General features: G+C 44.8%; 1 protein-coding gene across 1 annotated transcript in view; it reads right to left on the bottom strand.

Moving 5' to 3' along the window:
* The window catches only part of inpp4b (inositol polyphosphate-4-phosphatase type II B), a gene marked incomplete at both ends in the record, with an annotated part of 343,288 nt that overhangs the window by 304,881 nt on the left and 17,430 nt on the right, over positions 1 to 20,977 (bottom strand). Inside the window, one exon of the mRNA XM_080722305.1 lies at positions 6,910 to 6,954. Within this exon, the coding sequence (XP_080578431.1) occupies positions 6,910 to 6,954 (45 nt within the window). The remainder of the gene's footprint in view (positions 1 to 6,909; positions 6,955 to 20,977) is intronic.

A 20,977-nucleotide genomic window follows, 5' to 3' on the forward strand; every position in this document is an offset into this window, starting at 1 on the left:
TTGGAGGCTTCAATTATGGTGGCCATATTTATTCAGTAAGATTGGAATACATTGAGCTCTTTCGCGATGAATTTACAGGAAATTAGTTTTAATACAGTGGCCTGTGTGAACCCCACAATGAGTCTGCGTTTCATTTAATGGAGCGCTTTGGTGGGTGTTGCGTGCACTGGGGGAACTGACAAGGTTCCTTATTCATCTTGATAATTATTTCACCACTTCAATTAATTTGACAATGTTATTTGCATGCGCCGCCATTTTACGCACCTGTTCGCCACCGGGATCTGGAGAAAGATGCAGAGAGAAAGATGGGGATAACGGTGGGTGCTTTCACCGGTGCAATAAACTCGTTCTTTGTCCGGCGCGCCGCACGCAACGATCATCAGTCATCATGTAAATTGCCGACAGACAGACAAGCGTATGATGTTAAATTAGTGAGAGGTTTTTACTACAATAACCATGTTAGGGAGGGCCTCTCTGCTTTGAAAATGAATTAACATTATGTTTGCACCTGTTGCTGAATAGGATATTTCAGTAAAACTGACATAATCTACACAAGCAATCTTGGCATTTAAAATCCAATATATTGTAATTAGGCGTATATTGTCTTTCTCACTGCCTCCCACACTTTCTATTACCACTCCAAAAGTGATATAATTGGTATCAATTTACTTCACAAACTCCTTACTCCATTGCTTCAGTGTGTCTGTGTATTTCACAGTGAATCTTACTTTTAATTAGGTTAATAAACTTGAATAAAGCTGTTATAAAGCATCATCATGTCAATGAACTGGACAATGGACAACACTGCCTACACACTGGCTGCCCTTGTGTTAAATGTAATCTCTCCACTGTAACTGGGGGAACAGATTCCTTTTTATTTTATATATTTTTCTAAAATAGAAGTAGAACACAAGGCCAGTAGTTTACAATTTCCATCCTAGGGAGTACTAGTTTTACATTATACCATGTGGTTAATTGGTATAAAACTCAGGTCCAGGGGACATTAAACTACTGATGCTTTTCTATTCTTAAATTCACTAAGCTTCGGGTCTGTCCTTAATTAGTGATTAAAGGCTAGAAACACAACCTACAGCAACCCTTAGGACAACCACTGGGACATCATCAGCCTCATGTTTATCATGTACCGTATGTGTATCAGTCAAATACATTTAGCATATTTGTGCTATCCTTTCTTGATGTTTGGTGAAAGGCAGCCTCAATGCCTAGTCTGAAAATACTATTTGCACTTTACTCAAGTAAGTAGAATATGCCTTTGTCTGGGAAAAGAAAGTCCTTGCTAAAAGGTTGATAGAGCTTTCGTTGAATACTCAGAGGTGCAGGCAGTGAGTGAGATAAATAATGTCATCTTTTGCTTACACTGTGGTTATGGTAATGACAGCATTCAATCTCTCAACATTCTCCGATCAAAGCACGCAATTATCTACACTGACACTGATAAGATAAGGACTTACAACACAGCGCTGTCATTTAATATGTGTGTGTGCGTGTGTGCGCGCGCGCGTGTGCGTGTGTGCGTGTGTGTGTGTGTGTGTGTGTGTGTGTGTGTGTGTGTGTGTGTGTGTGTGTGCGTGTGTGTACCATGTTTTACAATCTTTGTGGGGACCACAGGCTAGTAGAACGAACTACTGTAGAAAAAGAATATCTGCCTCGTGGGGAGATGGTTTCATCAGATCTCCAAGCTCACAAGTGATGCATTTTGAGCTTGTAGATTTGTTATTTTTGCTGAATGTTTTCCTATTTTCGCTATATGTTCCCCTGTTATGACATGTCCAGAATAGGGAAGCTAAGGTACAGCACAAGTGGTTAAACACAACCAGAGCAATTCTGTTCAGAGGTCCTCATTATTGCCATTCAGAGGTCCTCATTAGTATCGGTCTGACTGTGGGGCTCCACACCTGCAACTAAGCAGATAACACAGTCCATTCACCTCTCACCTACTGTGTCTATGCCCGCTTGTTTGTCTGTTTGAATGTGTCTGCGTGTCAGTCTGCGTGCACTTATGACCAGTGGAAGGGTCATAAGTGCTGCTATGAGTGGTGTGAAAGGGGTCAGGTACAGGTTATACAGCAAATGAAGGACATGACAGGACATGTGGTGTTACAACCATCCCTCAACTTGTCAATATTAAATGGTGGCTGTGTCTAATTTGCCACAGTTAATGAGGTAGTTATAATTAACGTTTAATTGGCAGACGGATTGAGACAGGATTGTTGGGAGCTACCCCAGGTGACGCACGGACAGGCGCACACACGCATGCATGCATGCAAACTCTTATTGAGTTTCACCATGTGACCTAATTTGAATTCTAAGTGTCCCATTACAACCTTGCTGTTCATTAACTATCAAATATAATACAGCTAATTAAAGAATCTTTGAAATCCCCTGCAAGCCTAGGATCCTTTGAGTTATATCTGCAATTCTTTCATGCTCGGTTAAATTAACTAAAGATTTTGCTGTTGCCCAAGTGTTGGAGGCCACATGAGCCCCTGAAACAGTCCAGAAACAGAACCAACCTGTGTAAACCTTGTAGCCTACCTGTAAATGCATGCATGAGAAGAAATGGTTGGACAGGGGGATGTCAACCCATGAGCTGCAAAGATGGCAGAAGAATATAGCATTGGCCAAGTACTGAACTATATACAGTAAAATTCATAAACTACACAGTAAATAATTATATTGAGCCTACAACAGCTTCAGTCCCAAACACCATACTATACTGTAGCAGCCCTCTCTCCCACTCACGATACCCGAATTATTTTATTTCCTAATATCGGTATCGGTCCCAGAATCGGGCTCTATACTCGAAACCACACTTCCACGAATGCCCTAAGTTATTTAACTTAACCGGCCACCAAACTTTCCCATGCAAAGAACTAAGCCAGAGAACAAGATTATTCTAAGGGGAAAAACGGCTTTAACATTTTATTCCTCATGCATCAAACCTACCAATTCAAACAGTTTAATTTCCAATAAAAGAGTAGAAATAACTTTTGGCTGGGGTTAGGGAGGTCATTGTTTTATCTGTCATGCACGATTTGCTTGTTAGGATGTGAGCGCTTCTGTTGGAATCACTGCCAAGGCATTGATTTCTTTTTTGTATTCTACCAACCCCACTGCCACCCCACCCTCACCCCCCTTCCAAATTATTCCATTCCATTAAGTAATGAACCCAAGGTTTGGCTGTCCTTAAAATCTTTGCTATTATGGAAACCTTGATCTCAGTAAAGACCTTCTCCTCATCCAGTCCAAGAAATAGACAATACATTTCTACAGTTTCTCAATGCATCTCCATTGTAGAGGGAATAGTGATGCAGATGATGGCAAGGACCACACACACACACACACACACACACACACACACACACACACACACACACACACACACACACACACACACACACACACACACACACACACACACACACACACACACACACACACACACACACACACACACACACACACACACACCTCCTTTACTGTACTGTACGCAGGCCATTGTTATCTTATCATTATCAATCATAAGAGTTCTCACCTACTTCTATTTCCTTTTGAAAAGAATAAAATTGGCTTCATCCACACAAAAGAAACTTCTCCCTGCCAGAGCTTAGATGTAGTTTTTCTTTCTTGTAAAACGAATTAGAAGACACGCGCGCACACACACGCACGCACGCACGCACGCACGCACGCACGCGGCGGCGGAAAGCCATTTAAATGTAACACAGTCATTCAGGCTTTGACAGATCAAGAGAAGAGGGGAGGTGTTCTTGACAGATGCACACCTCTAACCACTGTTATTGCACCAACACACCGGTATTCTCTGAGCCATCTGTCAGCTCTATTCTCTACCATGACGAGATTTTACATTCAAATAGAAGAGCAACCCTCTTGTACTTCCTACGTCAAGTTGCAACACTAAGCCATTCATTACCTAGTCTTTATTGTTGTAGTCGGAGACAGTGTCTGTAACTTTGCAGGCAGACTCCCAGTTGGCCACATGGTGCTGCAATAATAGCCCACTTCACGTTTCAACATAACTTTTGAACTGGCCTAGCGGTCCATGCGCATACCACATAGGCTCTGATGCCTGACAGTGCGTTGTGAGTTCGAGTCCCGATCCCGATGGCCTTTGCCGCTTGTCATTTTCAGTCATTATTTCCGTGGACTCCTTGGATCATTGGATCATATACCCTGACCATTTGAGCCAGACTAGATCTTCCACCATATTGCATTTTCTACAAAACACCCATTTTGCCACTACTGCCCAAAACTCACACGAATCGCAAATCGGTATACATTATCTCTAAGGTCATGTAATCACATTCCTTTCCAATTGGCTATGACTGCCTTCCAAGGTTTGCGGTCTATGGTGGGTATGTATTGAAGTGGCCACTGAATGTGTTCTTTATAATATAAATAAAAGGTATACTTAAATAATTATACCTACAGATGAGACAGATTGAAGAGAGCGGAGAATGTTTAAATAATAAATGACCTGAACAGTGCGCACACACATCCACACACTGGAAGCCAGCAAAGGATATTGCTATAGTACTCAAATGATCAAATCAGTCATTTGTATTACGATCATTTGATAAGGGATATTCAACTACTGCACATTCAGGGGTCCAGTACAACTGCAATCTGCTGGCCATGGACCAGCTCCATTGGAGCGGCTGAGAATTAAGTGTCTTGCTCAAGGGAGCCTTGGTAATAACAGTTGAGGGAGGGGAAAGCATTTCTCATTCACTTTTCTCAGCCAGAGATTTCATTTATGACCTTCTGGTCACAAGCCTGCTTCAAATCCTAATAGAGCCTCCTCTCCCGTGCCTCCCGTGCCTCCCTCTCTTAGCTCTCCTAATGCCCCAGTAGAGGAAACACTGAGGAGAATGGATTACTGTCAAAAATGCATGTTGTTTGACAGGAACTCTAAGAGTTATGGAATTGTAAATGTAACTATAATTATGTCTTTGTCATTTTGCTGACGAAGCAATGACGTAACTGAGCTGCAAGCGACTTAAAATGAACGAGTGGGTAGTCTGGCCAATGACACTTTGACAGTAAACAGGCAAATTAAAAAAAATCACAAAGCCTGCCACGAATCGGCCTCAGTGCAGTGTTCATTCATTGTAACCGACATTCAGGATGCCATATATTTCACCACATCAAAGGCAGTAACAAACTTGTCTTTCATCTTTCTAAGCTTAGAAGAGACTACCGGTACATCTTGAAACTTTGCCATTACCAGAGGGGTGATATTAGTCATTATGGCTTTCAGAAGGATTTTTGCTTTCAAGAAATTTGTCTCAGGTAACAAAAAAACCAAACCATGAATAGAACTCCCGACACCTTAGTACACATGAAAAATGAATGTGGCCATCTAAACAAAAAAAATCTAAAGTACCCCAGCGTCACTCTGCCTCAGATATTCAGCATGCCTACTCTTTGATGTTCCGGGAGACATGCGTTGCGTGGCATCCCTCGTATGTGTGTGTGTGTGTGTGTGTGTGTGTGTGTGTGTGTGTGTGTGTGTGTGTGTGTGTGTGTGTGTGTGTGTGTGTGTGTGTGTTCGTGTGCGTGTGTGTGTGTGTGTGTGTGTGTGTGTGTTCGTGTGCGTGCGTGCGTGTCAGAGACATGCAGGACTGCAGGTGTCTCACCATAGTGTGACCTCTAGATGATCAAGACTGTCACCATGAGGTGTGTGTGTGTGTGCGTGCGTGTGTGCGTGCGTGCGTGCGTGCGTGCGTGCGTGCGTGCGTGCGTGCGTGCGTGCGTGCGTGCGTGCGTGGCAGTAGTTAGCTTTGGTGAGGCAATGAGACCCATAAGCCAGGACTGTATCTGTGGTTTCTCTCATGAAGGATCTCACAGTAGCAGCAATTGGTACTATCCCTCCTGTGATCTCACCACTGTTGCTAGGGACTAGATCCAGGGCATATTCACTCTCTCGAGGTGTCATATTTCAGTTATTTCACCACTTGACCCCTTACCTTTCTTTCGTGTTCCGATTCCGACCTTGTGGGTGCCCTTTCGTATCAACCATGTTGACGCTGAGGGAACAATACTTTTCTCTGCCTATGGGCATGCTACTCCAACAGTGAGTCGGCAGAAGCAGGTAGCACACAGCTCGCTCAGCTATCGACTCGTTCAGGCAAGGCTCATGGGGTTCAAGCCTGTTTCTTATGGTGCCTGCCTAGGCGTATTATCTGTGTTTTTAATGCTGTTTTTAATGTTGAGTCAACATGGTCCGTAATATTCATATCAAGTGTTGCGTTGGGGAATGAGAAAGTGTAGCTAGTCACATAGCGTTGCTATCTAGCGCTTCAATGTAGATTCAGCATACAGTCCCTAATACCTGAAAAAATACCCATATTCGTGGACCCAGAACCCCCAGTCCTGGATGGCAACGCTATGTGAGTGAGTCCTGAGCTACAGCAATGTGTGAGGTCACAGATGAGGCAAGCTTGGTATAGTAGATGTCCCCCTTCATCTTCAGTTTCCTGCACCTGTGTTGCTCTACTAGCACATTTCCCTTAAATGCTCTTTATTAGTATACTGCTGTTCCACACCACTGCTGTGTCTTTCTTCTCACAGAGAGCATGCAATGACTGGATATTTCCCAAATGAAAATATGTTCAGTGAGTGTGTTAAAATAGACGATCTATAAGCTCACAAGTCACATCACGACACGTGAGCTTGTAGATGGGCTATTCCCACTCGGAAAATGGTCTGAATTTCCCCTTTAAGTGGTTAATCGATTAGTTGCATATAAAACATTTAAAGATTACTCACTTATTTAATTAATCACAAAAGTGATCAATGAAATAATTGCCAAGAAAATAATCCATATTGTGTCAATACACAAAAACAAATTGAAGTCTAGACACTTACCCACACTGAACTCCACATGAGGAAACTTGGCGGTCAAAATATCACCTGAGCAGGAGACAGAGATGTGATGAAAGAAAGAAGAAAATAAAATGGAGATAGGAATATTGAGCCAGACAGAGAGAAATGTGGAGGGTGGTGAATACAGAAAGGCAGAGAAAAAAGACCAGATAGAGATGAAAAGAGGAAAGGAGAGGTGACAGAAGGGCAGGAGAGAAAGAGAATAAAACATGTTAAAAAATGATCAAAGATTAATAAAGAGACATTAAACTGAATGTGACCTATGAAAACTAACATTCAGAGCATGCTCTGAACTGGACCACTTTTTTTAAACAAGCACAATGTGATATACCAGGTTAGAAATGTAATTTTACTTCAAATGAAAAGTCACTGTTCATGTAGGCTGTGTGTAGTCCAGCCTCGGACGCTTGCTTCTCTCTCTCTCTCTCTCTCTCTCTCTCTCTCTCTCTCTCTCTCTCTCTCTCTCTCTCTCTCTCTCTCTCTCTCTCTCTCTCTCTCTCTCTCTCTCTCTCTCTCTCTCTCTCTCTCTCTCCCCCCCACCCACTGGAAACACCTGCCAATGAATTAACTCTGACACTGCTCTTTGAGTCACCCCCCCCCCCCCCACCAACTGTTTGATTCCCAGCTGTACAGAACTACTATTACTATTATTCAGAAAATAGCAAAAAATAAACTATTGATATACAAGCTCTCTATTTCTTGTGCAATGCAGTACAGTATTAAAACATTGCCTTTCCCCCCCACACAAAACAAACCCTGAGTAACAACCCGACCTGGCGAAGATATGAACTCCATTGAGCTTTCTTGTCTTCTTTAGAGTGTGGCCACATATGGCTAGATTTCAGTGTCTAATCATGTATTTAAGCATATCCTCTTCATCTTGACCATACATTTTAAGCTTTTCTGTAAATCTAACTAAATGTATTATCTGCTTTAAAGAGTGAAGACACTAACACCACTAGCTTCACTAAAAGCAGTAATAGAAAAAAAAAAAAAAAGAAGAAACATCTAAAGATGTCAAGGAGAAGCAATCTATCCTATATCAAATCACAGTGACGATAAGTACCATCCTGGCGCATTCAGATCAAAATGGTTTAAGCTGTAGTACCTTAACACGTTGGCTGCATAATGAGGCTCCCAAAATGCCATGGTGATTGATGGCGTGTTTCACTTTAGATTATGCAAACCGGACACAATCTATTTATCTGACTGCAGCGTTTCTCAGAACAAGGGTTCAGGGGTATCTAGCGCCCCCGCCCCCGAGAGCCTCCTCCACAATGATGAGGAGGAGAGGACGGCCTGTTAGGACCATCTGTCTACACTGCACCCACTCTCTCCCATTAGCACCTCTCTGTTGCCGCGTACACACATTTACACTCCATCACAGGCATTTGGCCGAAGCTACAGCACTTGAGTGAGCAGTTAGATGGGTTTAGTTTCTTTCTCAAGGACACTGAACATTTACAGGTTTTTTTTTTAAGATTCGTTTTTGGGCTTTTATGCCTTTATTTGATAGGAAAGTAGACTGACAGGAAATTTGGGGAGAGATGGGGAGTTACATGCGGCAAAGGTCGTCCGGATCGGGAACCGAACTGGCATCAATGCCTATGTGGCAATGCCAAAGTGGTATGCGCCTGGACCAGTAGGCCAGCGGGCACCCTGAAAAGTTACGGTTTGCATTGACAAACATTGGGCCTCAAGTATATGCTTAGAAATGTTCTTATATGTTGCACACAAAGTTACTGTAAGTGCACATGCAAAATTACCCTCAGATTCATGACAAGGTGTGCACCGGCCAACACCGTGTGAATATAGTGAATCAGAAACATTCGAAATTGACAAGCATATTGTTCTAAAAGTAAAGCATCAGAACACTTTTCCACCACTGCATAATACCACTCCCAGGGGCGTCACAGGGGGGGGAGTGGGACTGAGTATTTTATACTTTAGCTATTGAAAAATAGCAGATATACAAGCTCACAGCTTGTAGATCTGCTATTTTTGAAAAGTCGTGAAAATGTGTGCAAATCTTTGAACATATGTATTTTTTAAGCGAACATTTGTAACTAAAATTTTGCTCCCTGGAACTATAAATATTTTGAGATGGGTGTCCGTGGCCAAATACATATCATGTTGGGGGTCCTTCACATGAAGAAGTTTGACATAGAAACATAGGTTTTTCAAAAAACCTTAGAAGGATTTGGAATATTCAAAGACTTGCACAAATTTTCACGTTTAAAAAAAAATAGCAGATCTACAAGCTCGCAGCGCGGCTGTGAGCTTGTATATCTGCTATTTTTCAATAGTTAAAGTACCCAGGGCCCAGAAGTTGGTGCGACACCCCTGAGCATATCATTCTAAAAGTAAAGCGTCAGAAGAACACTTTTCCACCACTGCATAATACCACTCCTCAGCCTCACCAGGGTTGTTTTGGCACAGTAGGACGGTCTGTTGCTGGTTCAGAGCAGTGAGAGCACAGTGGAAAGTTACAGAAGTGGAGTGGTACAAGGCGACGTCCACACAGCAGTCATTACTCTGTCTGCGGAGATCTGTCCGCGTGAGCTGTCCATGGGAAAGTCTAAAATGCTTCAAGTTCACCGGACTATGAAAGGTGAATGTCTGCCATGCGCGTTGATTGCCTGCTTGAAAGAGTAGGAACTTTTCTTTAGATAAAATATTACTATTAAATATTACTATTATGGTAATTAATTATATTATCACCAATACTAATGATGCTCATAAATCCTGGACCATTTTTACGTTCTGATTTAAATTAACACTTTTAACCGAGTAAATTTGGTAAATATTATTTGCCATTTAAAAGATTTTTTAAAAGATATTTCCCAATTTCAACTAACATTCTAAGATTCATTTTCATTCACTTTCTTAGACTCTGGGGTCTATTTGGTCTTTGTGTATGTGTTTGAGTAAATAATCAGGAATATAATAAACCACCAAAATATTTCATAATTTCTTTGTACGCAGGGTTTATGTGCTTGAGGCCTATTGTGTCTTTCCAGGATTTGACTCCTGACCATTGTTAGTGGGGGGCAGAAGTGGTGCTAGAGTTGACGCAGTTTTCCACTTGAGGTGATTTGACGGCGTGAGAAATACGATGTGTGGAGTGAGTGCGTGTATCGAGGGTCATTTGCGTGTGTCTCACGCTCACTGCGTGAGAGTTAGCAGCTCTGTCATAATCTTAGGCCAGCTGGGCTACACAATCTACAATCATTCCTGGAAGTAGCAGGCAGAATTCTCCTATCCTTGTAAGGACATTTTGTCCTAAAGTAAAAAAAAAAAAAAAAAACGAACCCACAAAAAATCCCCATACAGTACATACTACCACATGAACCTGCATAGCCACGTTTCATTGAATGAACACACAGGACCCCCAAACTTCTTCCTGGTTGGCACTCTGTCTGCCCCCCCCATCTCTCTCTCTCTTTCTCTCTCTCTCTCACACACACACACACTCTCCCCTCCTCTGTGGTGCCCGAATGCAATTGGCCTCACCAAGGCTCATCAACCCCACTAATGGGCCGTGGACACTCGATACTTCCTGATGTATTGGCTCCACACGGCTTTAGGTAATAGTCAGTCATTTTTACATAATGAGGCTCATTCGCAGAGACTGAAAATGATTTACTGATGTATTTTAATTGCTCCAGTCTTTGTGCCTCTGTTTCTCTCCAAAGCCTTTCCCTTTTGCAAATTCACAAGCAAATAATTATCAAGCATTTCCTTTCGCTCAACAGGTTCACTCAACACACAGTTATTTAAAATATTTTCTCCACCACAAAACGTACGCAGGACAATACATAGATTAATTGCTCTCTGTGTATAAATCCAAGCTGTATCTGTATGCTGCATCTCCAGTAAAGCTTGATTATACTAAATTGAGCGCAAGCTTGTAGATCGGCTATTTTCAGTGCGCGACACCGCTCTTTCTCTCGTTCTCTCTCTCTCTCTCTCTCTGTGTGTGTCAGTCCAGTTTTCGAATTGAATTTTGATCATCATATAATCTCTATCTGATAGACACTTCTAGGCAATCAAGCTAAATGCTTACAGAAAGCATTATGAGAAAACTGATTTAATTGCAACTGGTCATTTCACTTTGATAACCATTAATTCTAATGGATTATATTTGGACATTTTCTCTGCACGTCCCTGAATGGGAGTTGGGTGCATGAACTTGAATGTTAATTCCCATCCGGCTAGTTAGTCTCTCAGTGTCTTTTCTGGGACTATGTGACTTTTTCTGAAACTACGCCCCTGCTGACACTCTTATCCAGAGTGGATGTTGTGGGGATCTTTTGGTAGCAGGTTTGGTACCTATCCTCCATCTTTCATCGATGCATGAACCTCCTCAGTCACTTCACTTCTGTGCCACACTCCAAAGAAGAAAATCCCTCGCCCGTGAGAATAATTTGCTTTTTTAGAATATCTTGGCTATTATTATATCAAATGTAACTGCTGGGTGACTTCATTATCAAACCGTGTGACCTGCCACAAACAAAAGGTTGTCATAGGAACTCCTACCAGCTCCCTCTCACTCTTATTTATAGTCATTGCACTCATTGTTGATGTTTTAATATGTGGTTTGACAGCTCTCGTTCTCAATTTTGTAAGGGAGGTGAGCCCATGGAAGTGCATTATTCAATAAGGCTATACGTAGGTCCACTCTTACATTGTTCTACCTGAACAATGTTCTACCCGAGACCGGCTCACATTTCCCTTTAAAATGTCTTGTATTCAACCAGAGCATCAAAGCAGGGTGCTGCTAACGAGAAACAAACATACTAAATCATTCGGATCGTTTTTGTTATTCAGTGCCCTTTAGCACCTTGCTGAAGTTGTAACTGCTTGTCAAGCTGGGAAACTTTTGAATAAACAGTCTTGGACAAACATGTGCAATAACGAGCTGTGCTATGTACACAGGTACTGAAAATGTCTAATTAAAGGAGGACACACACCTGCTCAAGAGCACACACACGGACGTGTGTATATATACACAATCACACAGAGGTTTGCACATTGCACACATATGTTGTACAGACACACACGCGTACGCGTGCGCTCACAGAAAAGCACCCCTCTCCCATGGACACCGTGAGAGTCCAATAACGTGTATTTTACTCCCTGGGCTTTTATCTCGACTGTGACTTCATCATCAGGTCCTGCTCCCTCTGATCAGCAGCTCTGTGTTCCTCGGGGGTCCTGTCTCCAACATGTCACTGTCACCAAGACTCCCCGCCCCCCTGCTGCTGGTGAAACTTTAATAAGGCTGGGTGACAAGTCAGGTGGTGGAGGCTAACAGAGAGTGACTGTTTAGCTAGGTGGGCTGGGACACAGCCAGCCGCGGCTCTGCTTGTCACATGTATAAGATAAGGGAACGTCACGTCGGTCTCCCCAACAGGTCCATCTGCGCGCACGTGTGCGCGCACGTGTGCACGCACGCACGCACGCACGCACGCACGCACGCACGCACGCACGCACGCACGCACGCACGCACGCACACACACACACACACACACACACACACACACACACACACACACACACACACACACACACACACACACACACACACACACACACACACACACACACACACACACACACACACACACACACACACACACACACACACTCCACTGTCATTGTGTCACTGTTTCTTATTTGGATGATGGGTGGAAGATGGATGGGTGGATGGATGGGTAGATAATTAGATAGATGAATGGACACAGACAATATTTGTCAATTTATCATCACTATTATGTATATTATTCTGCAGACTGTCACTTTAAAGCATTTTTTTTTTTACTAGAGGGGCATGTGAGACTGTCGTGTTCAATCCCGGCCGCCATATTATCTGGGTCGAGCCGTGCCTCCTATTACATATCCAATATGTAAGCACTACAGTATATGTCTGTAAAAGCAGGAGATCATTATAACTCTCAGGAAATTATTAGAACTCTCTGAATTCTCAACCAATTGTCACACGGTTTGGTTAGTTACAAATGTTGGACACGTAAATACGTTATTACATAGGATACTTGGGTGAGGTACCTTAGGGTGGGGAATCAGGGGGGTTGTTGTTGTTTCCTAATTTTTTTTTATTTTTTTTACCAGCTTGCAAAGCTGGTCTACATATCTACAGCTACAGTACCTAGCCGCCAGAATATTGTTATTCTTTACCATATATGGCAAATCTTTGTTAGAATGTATATCTCTGGTGACCACCGGAGAGACGTGTGACAGCCGGAATGTAGACGGCATCCGGGAGCAGTATGGGTTGGCATTGCCTGACCTTTGATATCACCTGTGATGTCACAGAGACATTGGTGAGGTGATGTCACGTGACACAAGCTGCGACATTTCTCATGGTATACTGCGACCTTCGGTCGCAAAAAAACATTTGGCTATGGGCTCTCTACCTGAGAGCTGGCTAATGAACGGATGAATCGTGTCGGAGTCGAGCTCCTGCTCGCATCTGATCTCGGGGGGAGATATTCCCCTTTATATAGCACCTGTCTGTGTACTTGTGACATAGAACCCGTCATACTGATGTCAGCAACTAGATGTCTTTGCCGGTTCCATATATGGAGCTGTCTCCATATATGGGGGATATATCTCGTCCGGGTCAAAATATGGAGGTCAGACGTAAGGTCAGTGAGCTGCGTCGGGTATCTCCATACATAGGAATATCTCCACATATTGAATACCAATATTCAGTGGCTACCTATCAACTGCCCACGTGACGTGAAGGTGAGTGAGGGTCTTCGTAACACCATTATATGGCTCACTTCCTGGTTGCTGGCATTCTTTGGGAGTTAAGAAGAGAGGGGTTCCTAGATTTCACGTTACTTTCTCCTCAGCGTTCTCTGTGACATCACCAACTCAGAAAGGCTAGTCCACAAGGCGCAAGCTGCATGGTATAAAAGGAGTTTGTCATTTCGAACCGTTTGAGAACAGTGGTCCCAAATTAACTCCTACCACTACTACATTTGCAGTCAAGACACAACAAGCTACAAGGGTGAAGTGTTAAAACTCATTGACCGCCAAATGGCGACTTATGGTGTTTTGACGCCGGAGGGCGCTGTTCGCTAGACTATGGCTCAACAAATATTTTCAGATTCTAATGGATGCCACGTCACACATTTGATGACGTAACCAGAACAACAAAGCTTTTCCCTTTCCCTTATCAAAAGTATAATAAATGTGTACTTTTCATAGTACAATGGGGAAAAGATACTTCTCTACTCTGGTAGTCTAGTTCTGGGTGCAGTTCATCCATCACAAACCATCCATTTGTAACTATGAGGTTTGAGTGGATGTTGTTTATTACACCAAATAAATCATTCTCCTTATGTATCCATTGGCTTACATGTTAGGTTTTTGTGTATTTTGTTCACCTTCCATCTTCATCCACTTCAAACACATCAGAGTTTCTACTAGCTCTTATCACCCGGGTGCTCAAAACATAAGCACAATACAAAAACATTTGATTCATATAATATGTACAGCAAACACTTTGCCAGCCTGCCAACAATACTCTTCTCACAAAAACGCTTCCACCAGGGACCTGTGCACAGAACACATTGACATATCTACTTCCTTTTGTCAAAATCTAAGCCTGTGCACTATAAAGGACTGGCACAGAAATCCTATCCAACATCAGAATGCATAAATGCAGTATGAAGCAGGCCCTAATAAGTTACCATAATGAACACAATATGTCCATTGCTGTTAACCATGAACATTTTGTTCATTTATGTTGTCACGGTCTTGTGGCCCCACAACTTGAAGTAATTTTCAAATGTGGCCCCCTGCCTATTCTAGTTGAATACCTGTGGCATTTAGGGTCAAAGTGCTCATGTGGCCTATTAGCCGTTTCTTTGGGGCTTGTTTCCCTTGACCTGGTTGCTTATTTCTCTCACAAAATCCGGCAACACTGAACACCACCCTCAGCTTTCAGCTGTTGCCATGGGAAGGGCTGGTTGTGTGGGTGTTGGGGCTGGTGCTCTGCCCCCCCTGAGGATGCTGCTGTCCTCCATCCTGTGTGCATCCATTAGATTGATGCGCAGCATTTGTGTAGTCACACCCAGCACAGAGTCTAATTAGTTTGTCTCAGGCCAGCTGTGACCGCTTAAATCAACCATCAACAATACCACACTTATTAACTGTGCACTTCTGTTAAGCCAGCACCGTCTCAATTATTCGGGTAAAAGTAAACTTTTTTAATAACTTGTAAACAAACACCTATTAAAAAAAAGCAATTAAAGGCAGAATGGTCTGTTCTTATGTATAATACATGGACAAAGGTATTAGTAGACAATGTGTTTAGAACAATGTGGTCCTGCAATCAACATTAGCCTGAGGTGTCAAACAGAGAAGGCCTCTTAGCTATATGTAAACTAGCTTTTGGCTCAGTCTCAGGCTCCTCAACAGGGTTACATCCCGCCACTCCGACATGACTCCATTCCGACACTAACCCTATCTCTAACCCTAACCCTAAACTTCACCCCTATGGGAGTGTCGCCACTCCGACAATAAGAAGTCAATTTCGGAGTGGCGACATGTCGGAATGGAGAGAGCCTCCCTCTCAACAGAACCTGACAACAGTAGCCAATACACTCTGGAACCAAGGAGCATTCCTCCAGGAACAGAGCGCAATAGAGGGTATGCGCATGCATAAAGTGAATGGCAAATCGAGTGGCGAAGTGAGTGGCAAAGTGAGTTTAACATCATTTAACGTTGTTCAATGCAATCAGATAGGACTTTACTGTTTGGATGTATGGGCTGTCAAGGCCAAAACGTAGTTTTTTGCCACTCAACTTTATGTTACTTGCTATGCAGAGATTGGGAGCTCCATTGTGGTTCGACCCCGCCCCATTGCTGATTGGCTGAGATGAACCGAGCCCATGTTTCTAGGAAATACGTCACGACATGCTCGCTAAAAGCTAACAATGAATTATGAATGTGATAATGCACTGCATTAGCTGAAAATCACAGAGAAAGAATGTTTTCGGTTGGAAAATATGACCCTCTCACTGTCCTCGTTTAAAAAAAATGATGGACCAATTACAGGTGCACCTGCAGCAGGACACAAAACGCCTGTAGCCTACAGCGCTTACCAAAGCCCACGGCTAAAAGCGCTTTGTACATCGCACACCATCAGCCACTTTACAGGAGCTCAAGGGCCAGCTATAACACATGCAAAAAGACCCTAATTACAGCAATTATCCGTTAGATGACAACAGGTCAACCACCTAGCCCATCTCAATCTGCAACACATTTCACCCTCTCAGTTAACAGCACAGTCACAACGGGAGAGAGAGAGAGAGAGAGAGGGGGGGAGGGGTGGTCCAAGTCCCACACAGGGATTAGTATGCACAAGAAAAGTGGCACAGGTGTGGCATTTATAATCGATATCCTCCGGCAACATGAATATGGTAATAAGCTCAGCCAGGCGGCGGGCGGTAAGGCAGGCAGGCAGGCAGGCGGCACATGCAGATGTAAACCCCCAGAGGGGGACCCAAAGCAAATGAGGTGTGCCTGCCTGGAGGTACGGCCGGCTTCATCTGGGCCTTGAAACAACAGCGCGGCTCCTCTCTATCTCCGATCGATCACCTGCACCGCCACCACCGGAGTCTGTGAGGGGTATCAGTGGAATAATGAGGGAAACCGATGATAAAGGGATAGAGGGAGAGGAGTAATGACGTATTAGTTTGTGTGTGTGTGTGTGTGTGTGCGTGCGTGAGTGCGTGTTGGGGGGGTCAGCTAACATATCGTCGCTGTCGGGTGAAAACCTTGTATGTCTAAAACCGTTCATTTTGTATTTATCATTTTAACAATGATTTAAACTAGTGAAAACAGCAGATCAACAAGCACACAACGCCTCGCACCGCGAGGCGTTGTGTGCTTGTAGATCGGCTGTTTTCACTACTTTTGTGCGACGGCCTCGTATGATGAAGCAGGGCTTTACTTTGCGAAAGAACGTACAGATTTGAAACTTGGAGATACGAGGTCTCCACCCGACAACGACGGTATAGGGACATTGGCTGTCTGTCTTGTTAGATGACCACTTAATTCCATCTTCTTACTGTTCTTAATCATGATGTCTATACAGGGAGCCGTTCTGCAAATAAACCAATCAGAGGTGGTACTGATGGAGTAGGTGGGGTTAGTGACTGAGGATGACAGGGACAGGGCTGGGTGGGTGGGCGAAAAGATGGAGATTTCTCACTTGAGATTGCCTGCTTATCCCCGAGCTGGCAACAAACCAAACAACTGCATGAAAAACTCCCCCTGAAATGCCTGCCTGTCACTTTCTCCCCCGTCCCCGTCACGTTCCGCAAGCTAGCAGACCAAACCAAAAACTTTTTTTTTAAGTCCAGCAATTACTCATACAAGAGCGCGGATGAGCCCTTGCGCTGGCGGCAGGCCAAAAGTGGGTGTAAAGCGCATTTCCTAATCACTCCTGCTTAGTCTCTTCATGAATAGATATTACATTTAAGAGCCCAGGCTCTGGAAAAACTGTCATGTTTATTCTCACGAATATAATTTACCTGGGAATGTGTGGAGAGATATTATCCATAATTCAGTTCTGTGACTGGCCGCTGCCATGGGATTTGAGTGTGTGTGTGTGTGTGTGTGTGTGTGTGTGTGTGTGTGTGTGTGTGTGTGTGTTTGTGTGTGTGTGTGTGTGTGTGTGTGTGTGTGTGTGTGTGTGTGTGTGTGTGTGTGTGTGTGTGTGTGTGTGTGTGTGTGTTTGCATGCATTTGTATGCATACACATTATTTGGGTTTTTGAAGAAAACGGTAGGTTCCGTACGGAACCATTGTTTACTTAGATATGGAAGGATGACCTCCCACTTGGGTAATGACGCCCCCTGGCGATCATTCAGAGAAACTACTTCAGCTCCCGTACTAACGTAGGTAGGAAGGGCCTGTCACTCAAACCGGAGTGACCCGCCTCCAGGCTATATAAGCCCCCGGAGGCGGAAGTAACATCCTCTTAATACCACTCTCTGCCACATTCAGTGAAACAGAGGGGCATTACGTGGGAGGTCATCCTTCCATATCTAAGTAAACAATGGTTCCGTACGGAACCTACCGTTTACTGTCAATATTCCAGGATGACCTCCCACTTGGGATTCTTAAACTCCCCTCTAAGCCACAACCTACTCTCATACCCCCACACACCCCTCATACGGGTGAGCACAGCCCAAACGGGCGTGACCCATCACCCAGAAGGTCCCAGGCCCACCGGACCTGGGTGTGAAGGCATGAGAAAATAAGGAGAGACCCTGATAGACCGAAGTCCGCCTCATTCAACTAAATGAAAAGGACAAGTCCGCCTTATAAGTAAGACACACTATATAAGGAAAACACAGGGTCCCCCCCAAAATACCCCAGGTGGCTACATGCCCACCTGTGGGAGGGGAAGATCCGACTCCTCTATGACGTAGAGGAGGCAACTGCACCCAGAAACGAATGCGCTAGCGAAGAGGATTCGATATCCAGGTGATAGTAGGCTGCAAAGGTAGAAGGCGAAGACCAATTCGCCGAAACACAAATCTCCTGAACGGAGACTCCCTTTGCCAGTGCCCACGAAGTAGCCACACCTCTAGTGCTATGGGCTTTAAGTGCCGCCGGCACTTCCACACCCGCACTAGAGTAAGCCAGCCTAATAACATCCACAATCCACCTCGAAAGAGTGGGTCTAGACACCGGCTTTCTGACAAGAACATTGCCCATTTCCACGAAGAGCTGAGAAGAAGCTCTAGAACCAGCAGTCCTGTCACAGTAGGCCTTCAATGCCCTGACAGGACAAAGGCAATTCAGCCGTTCATCCTCCACCGAGACAAACGGAGGAGGATGAAAAGCCAGAAGAACAACAGGCTCCTTAGGAACCACCATGTTCTTAGGAACAAACTTAAGATGAGGCTTGAGCAACACCTTGAGATCATTGTTCATAAACTGCATGCACTCCGCAGACACCGAGAGAGCTTGCAGGTCACCAACTCTTTTAGCCGTGGCCAAAGCCAGCAAAAGAGCCGTCTTGAAACTCAAAAGTTTCAAAGGCATCCCTACAAGCGGCTCAAAGGGAGCCCGACATAGGCCCCCTAGAACCACCTGCAGATCCCAAACTGGGAACAAAGACCTAGTCACCGGCCTCAAACGTTCAACTCCTTGCATGAACTTGATGACCTCCGGGACTTTTAGAAGGTGCCTTGCCCGCCACCCCCAGGTGACAGGCATTAATAGCCGCCAAATACCCCCTAAGGGTAGAAAATGCCAGACCACTTTTCAAGCGGTTCTGCATAAATTCCAGAATTTCCTGGGCTGACGCCACATGAGCCACCACAGGTGGAACACGCGACTCACACCAGTCCTCAAAGGCATTCCACCTTCCATCATAAGACGCCCTCGTAGAGGGCGCCTTAGCACTCTGAATGGTAGCAACCACTTCAGAAGAAAAACCGGCTGCCAGCAGGTTTAACCTTTCACGTGCCAAACCCACAGGTCTAGGACCTGCAGGTCTTGGTGGAAGATCTCCCCCCTGGCCTGACTCAACAGGTCCCTGCACTGAGGCAGCTGCCAACCCGGTTCGCAAAGGAGAGGGGCGATCGCCGATCTCCACGTGCCCTTGTAGGGAGCCACCAGGAGCATCTCCAGACCGAACCTCCTGACTCTCTCCAGAGTGGGTCGGATTAAGTCGAAGGGGGGAAACGCGTACAGTAGACCTCTCGGCCACGTGTGCGCTAAGGCGTCCAACCCCAAGGGAGGACTGCCCTTCACCGCGAAGAACAACGGACACTTCGTATTCTCCGCTGACGCAAACAGGTCCGCCACTGGCTGACCGAACTTGCGAAAAATCTGGCTCGCCACCCTGGGGTGGAGAGACCAATCCTCGTAGCGAGGACCTCCCCTGGACAGGAGATCTGCTCCGCTTTTGAGGAGACCTGGGACGTGTAAGGCCCTGATCGACTTGAGGCGCGACAAGCACCAAACCGTCAATTCTCGAGCCAGACGGTCCAGTGGCAACGACGACAGGCCCCCCTGTTTGTTGACATAAAACATGGCCGTCGTATTGTCTGTCCTGACCAGGACGTGACAATGCAAAATCCAAGGCTCGAAATGCTTGAGCGCCAGGAGTATAGCCATCAACTCCAAATAGTTGATGTGACGACCCCTCATCTCCAGAGGCCAAAGCCCCTGCGCTGTGCGCCCCTCGAAAGTGGCTCCCCATCCACTGAGACTGGCGTCTGTCGTGATCGACTTGCGGGAAACCACCTCGCCAATCGAGACTCCGCTGGTGAGGTGGTAAATTTCTTTGTTATAGAAAAGAAAACCGTCGGTTTAGGACGGGACAAGAATAATTATTCTTAAGTACGGGTATAATTCTACACTCGCCGGTGGGCGACTCCAATGCCACCGCTTTAGGCTAATGCGCGAAGAATAAAATACAAAGGCTGAGTTTCAACTTATCTGAATGTGATATCGCAGAGAGTGAAAAGAGGATGTTACTTCCGCCTCCGGGGGCTTATATAGCCTGGAGGCGAGTCACTCCGGTTTGAGTGACAGGCCCTTCCTACCTACGTTAGTACGGGAGCTGAAGTAGTTTCTCTGAATGATCGCCAGGGGGCGTCATTACCCAAGTGGGAGGTCATCCTGGAATATTGACAGTAAACATATCTCCATCTTTCCTTCCCATCTTTCTCTCTCTTTCTTTCTGTTGTTGTCTACAGTATCTCCTCATCACCAAAACTTTCTCCCTCACTTCACTTGCCAAAACAACCTGAACTTCCCGTTGAGCAATTCAATCACACACACATGCACGCACACGCACACACGCACACGCACACGCACACACACACACACACACACACACACACACACACACACACACACACACACACACACACACACACACACACTCTGGCAGCCTGGGCTCTTAAGACACCTTCTAATTCGATTGATGTTTGCACAAACGGGTCTCCTATTAGGGTAAGTGGTGCTGAATGGGAGAGTGAGTTATTGTC

The sequence above is a fragment of the Nannobrachium achirus genome (genome assembly GCF_963921795.1).
Source record: "Nannobrachium achirus genome assembly, chromosome: 3".
Taxonomy (NCBI): domain Eukaryota; kingdom Metazoa; phylum Chordata; class Actinopteri; order Myctophiformes; family Myctophidae; genus Nannobrachium; species Nannobrachium achirus.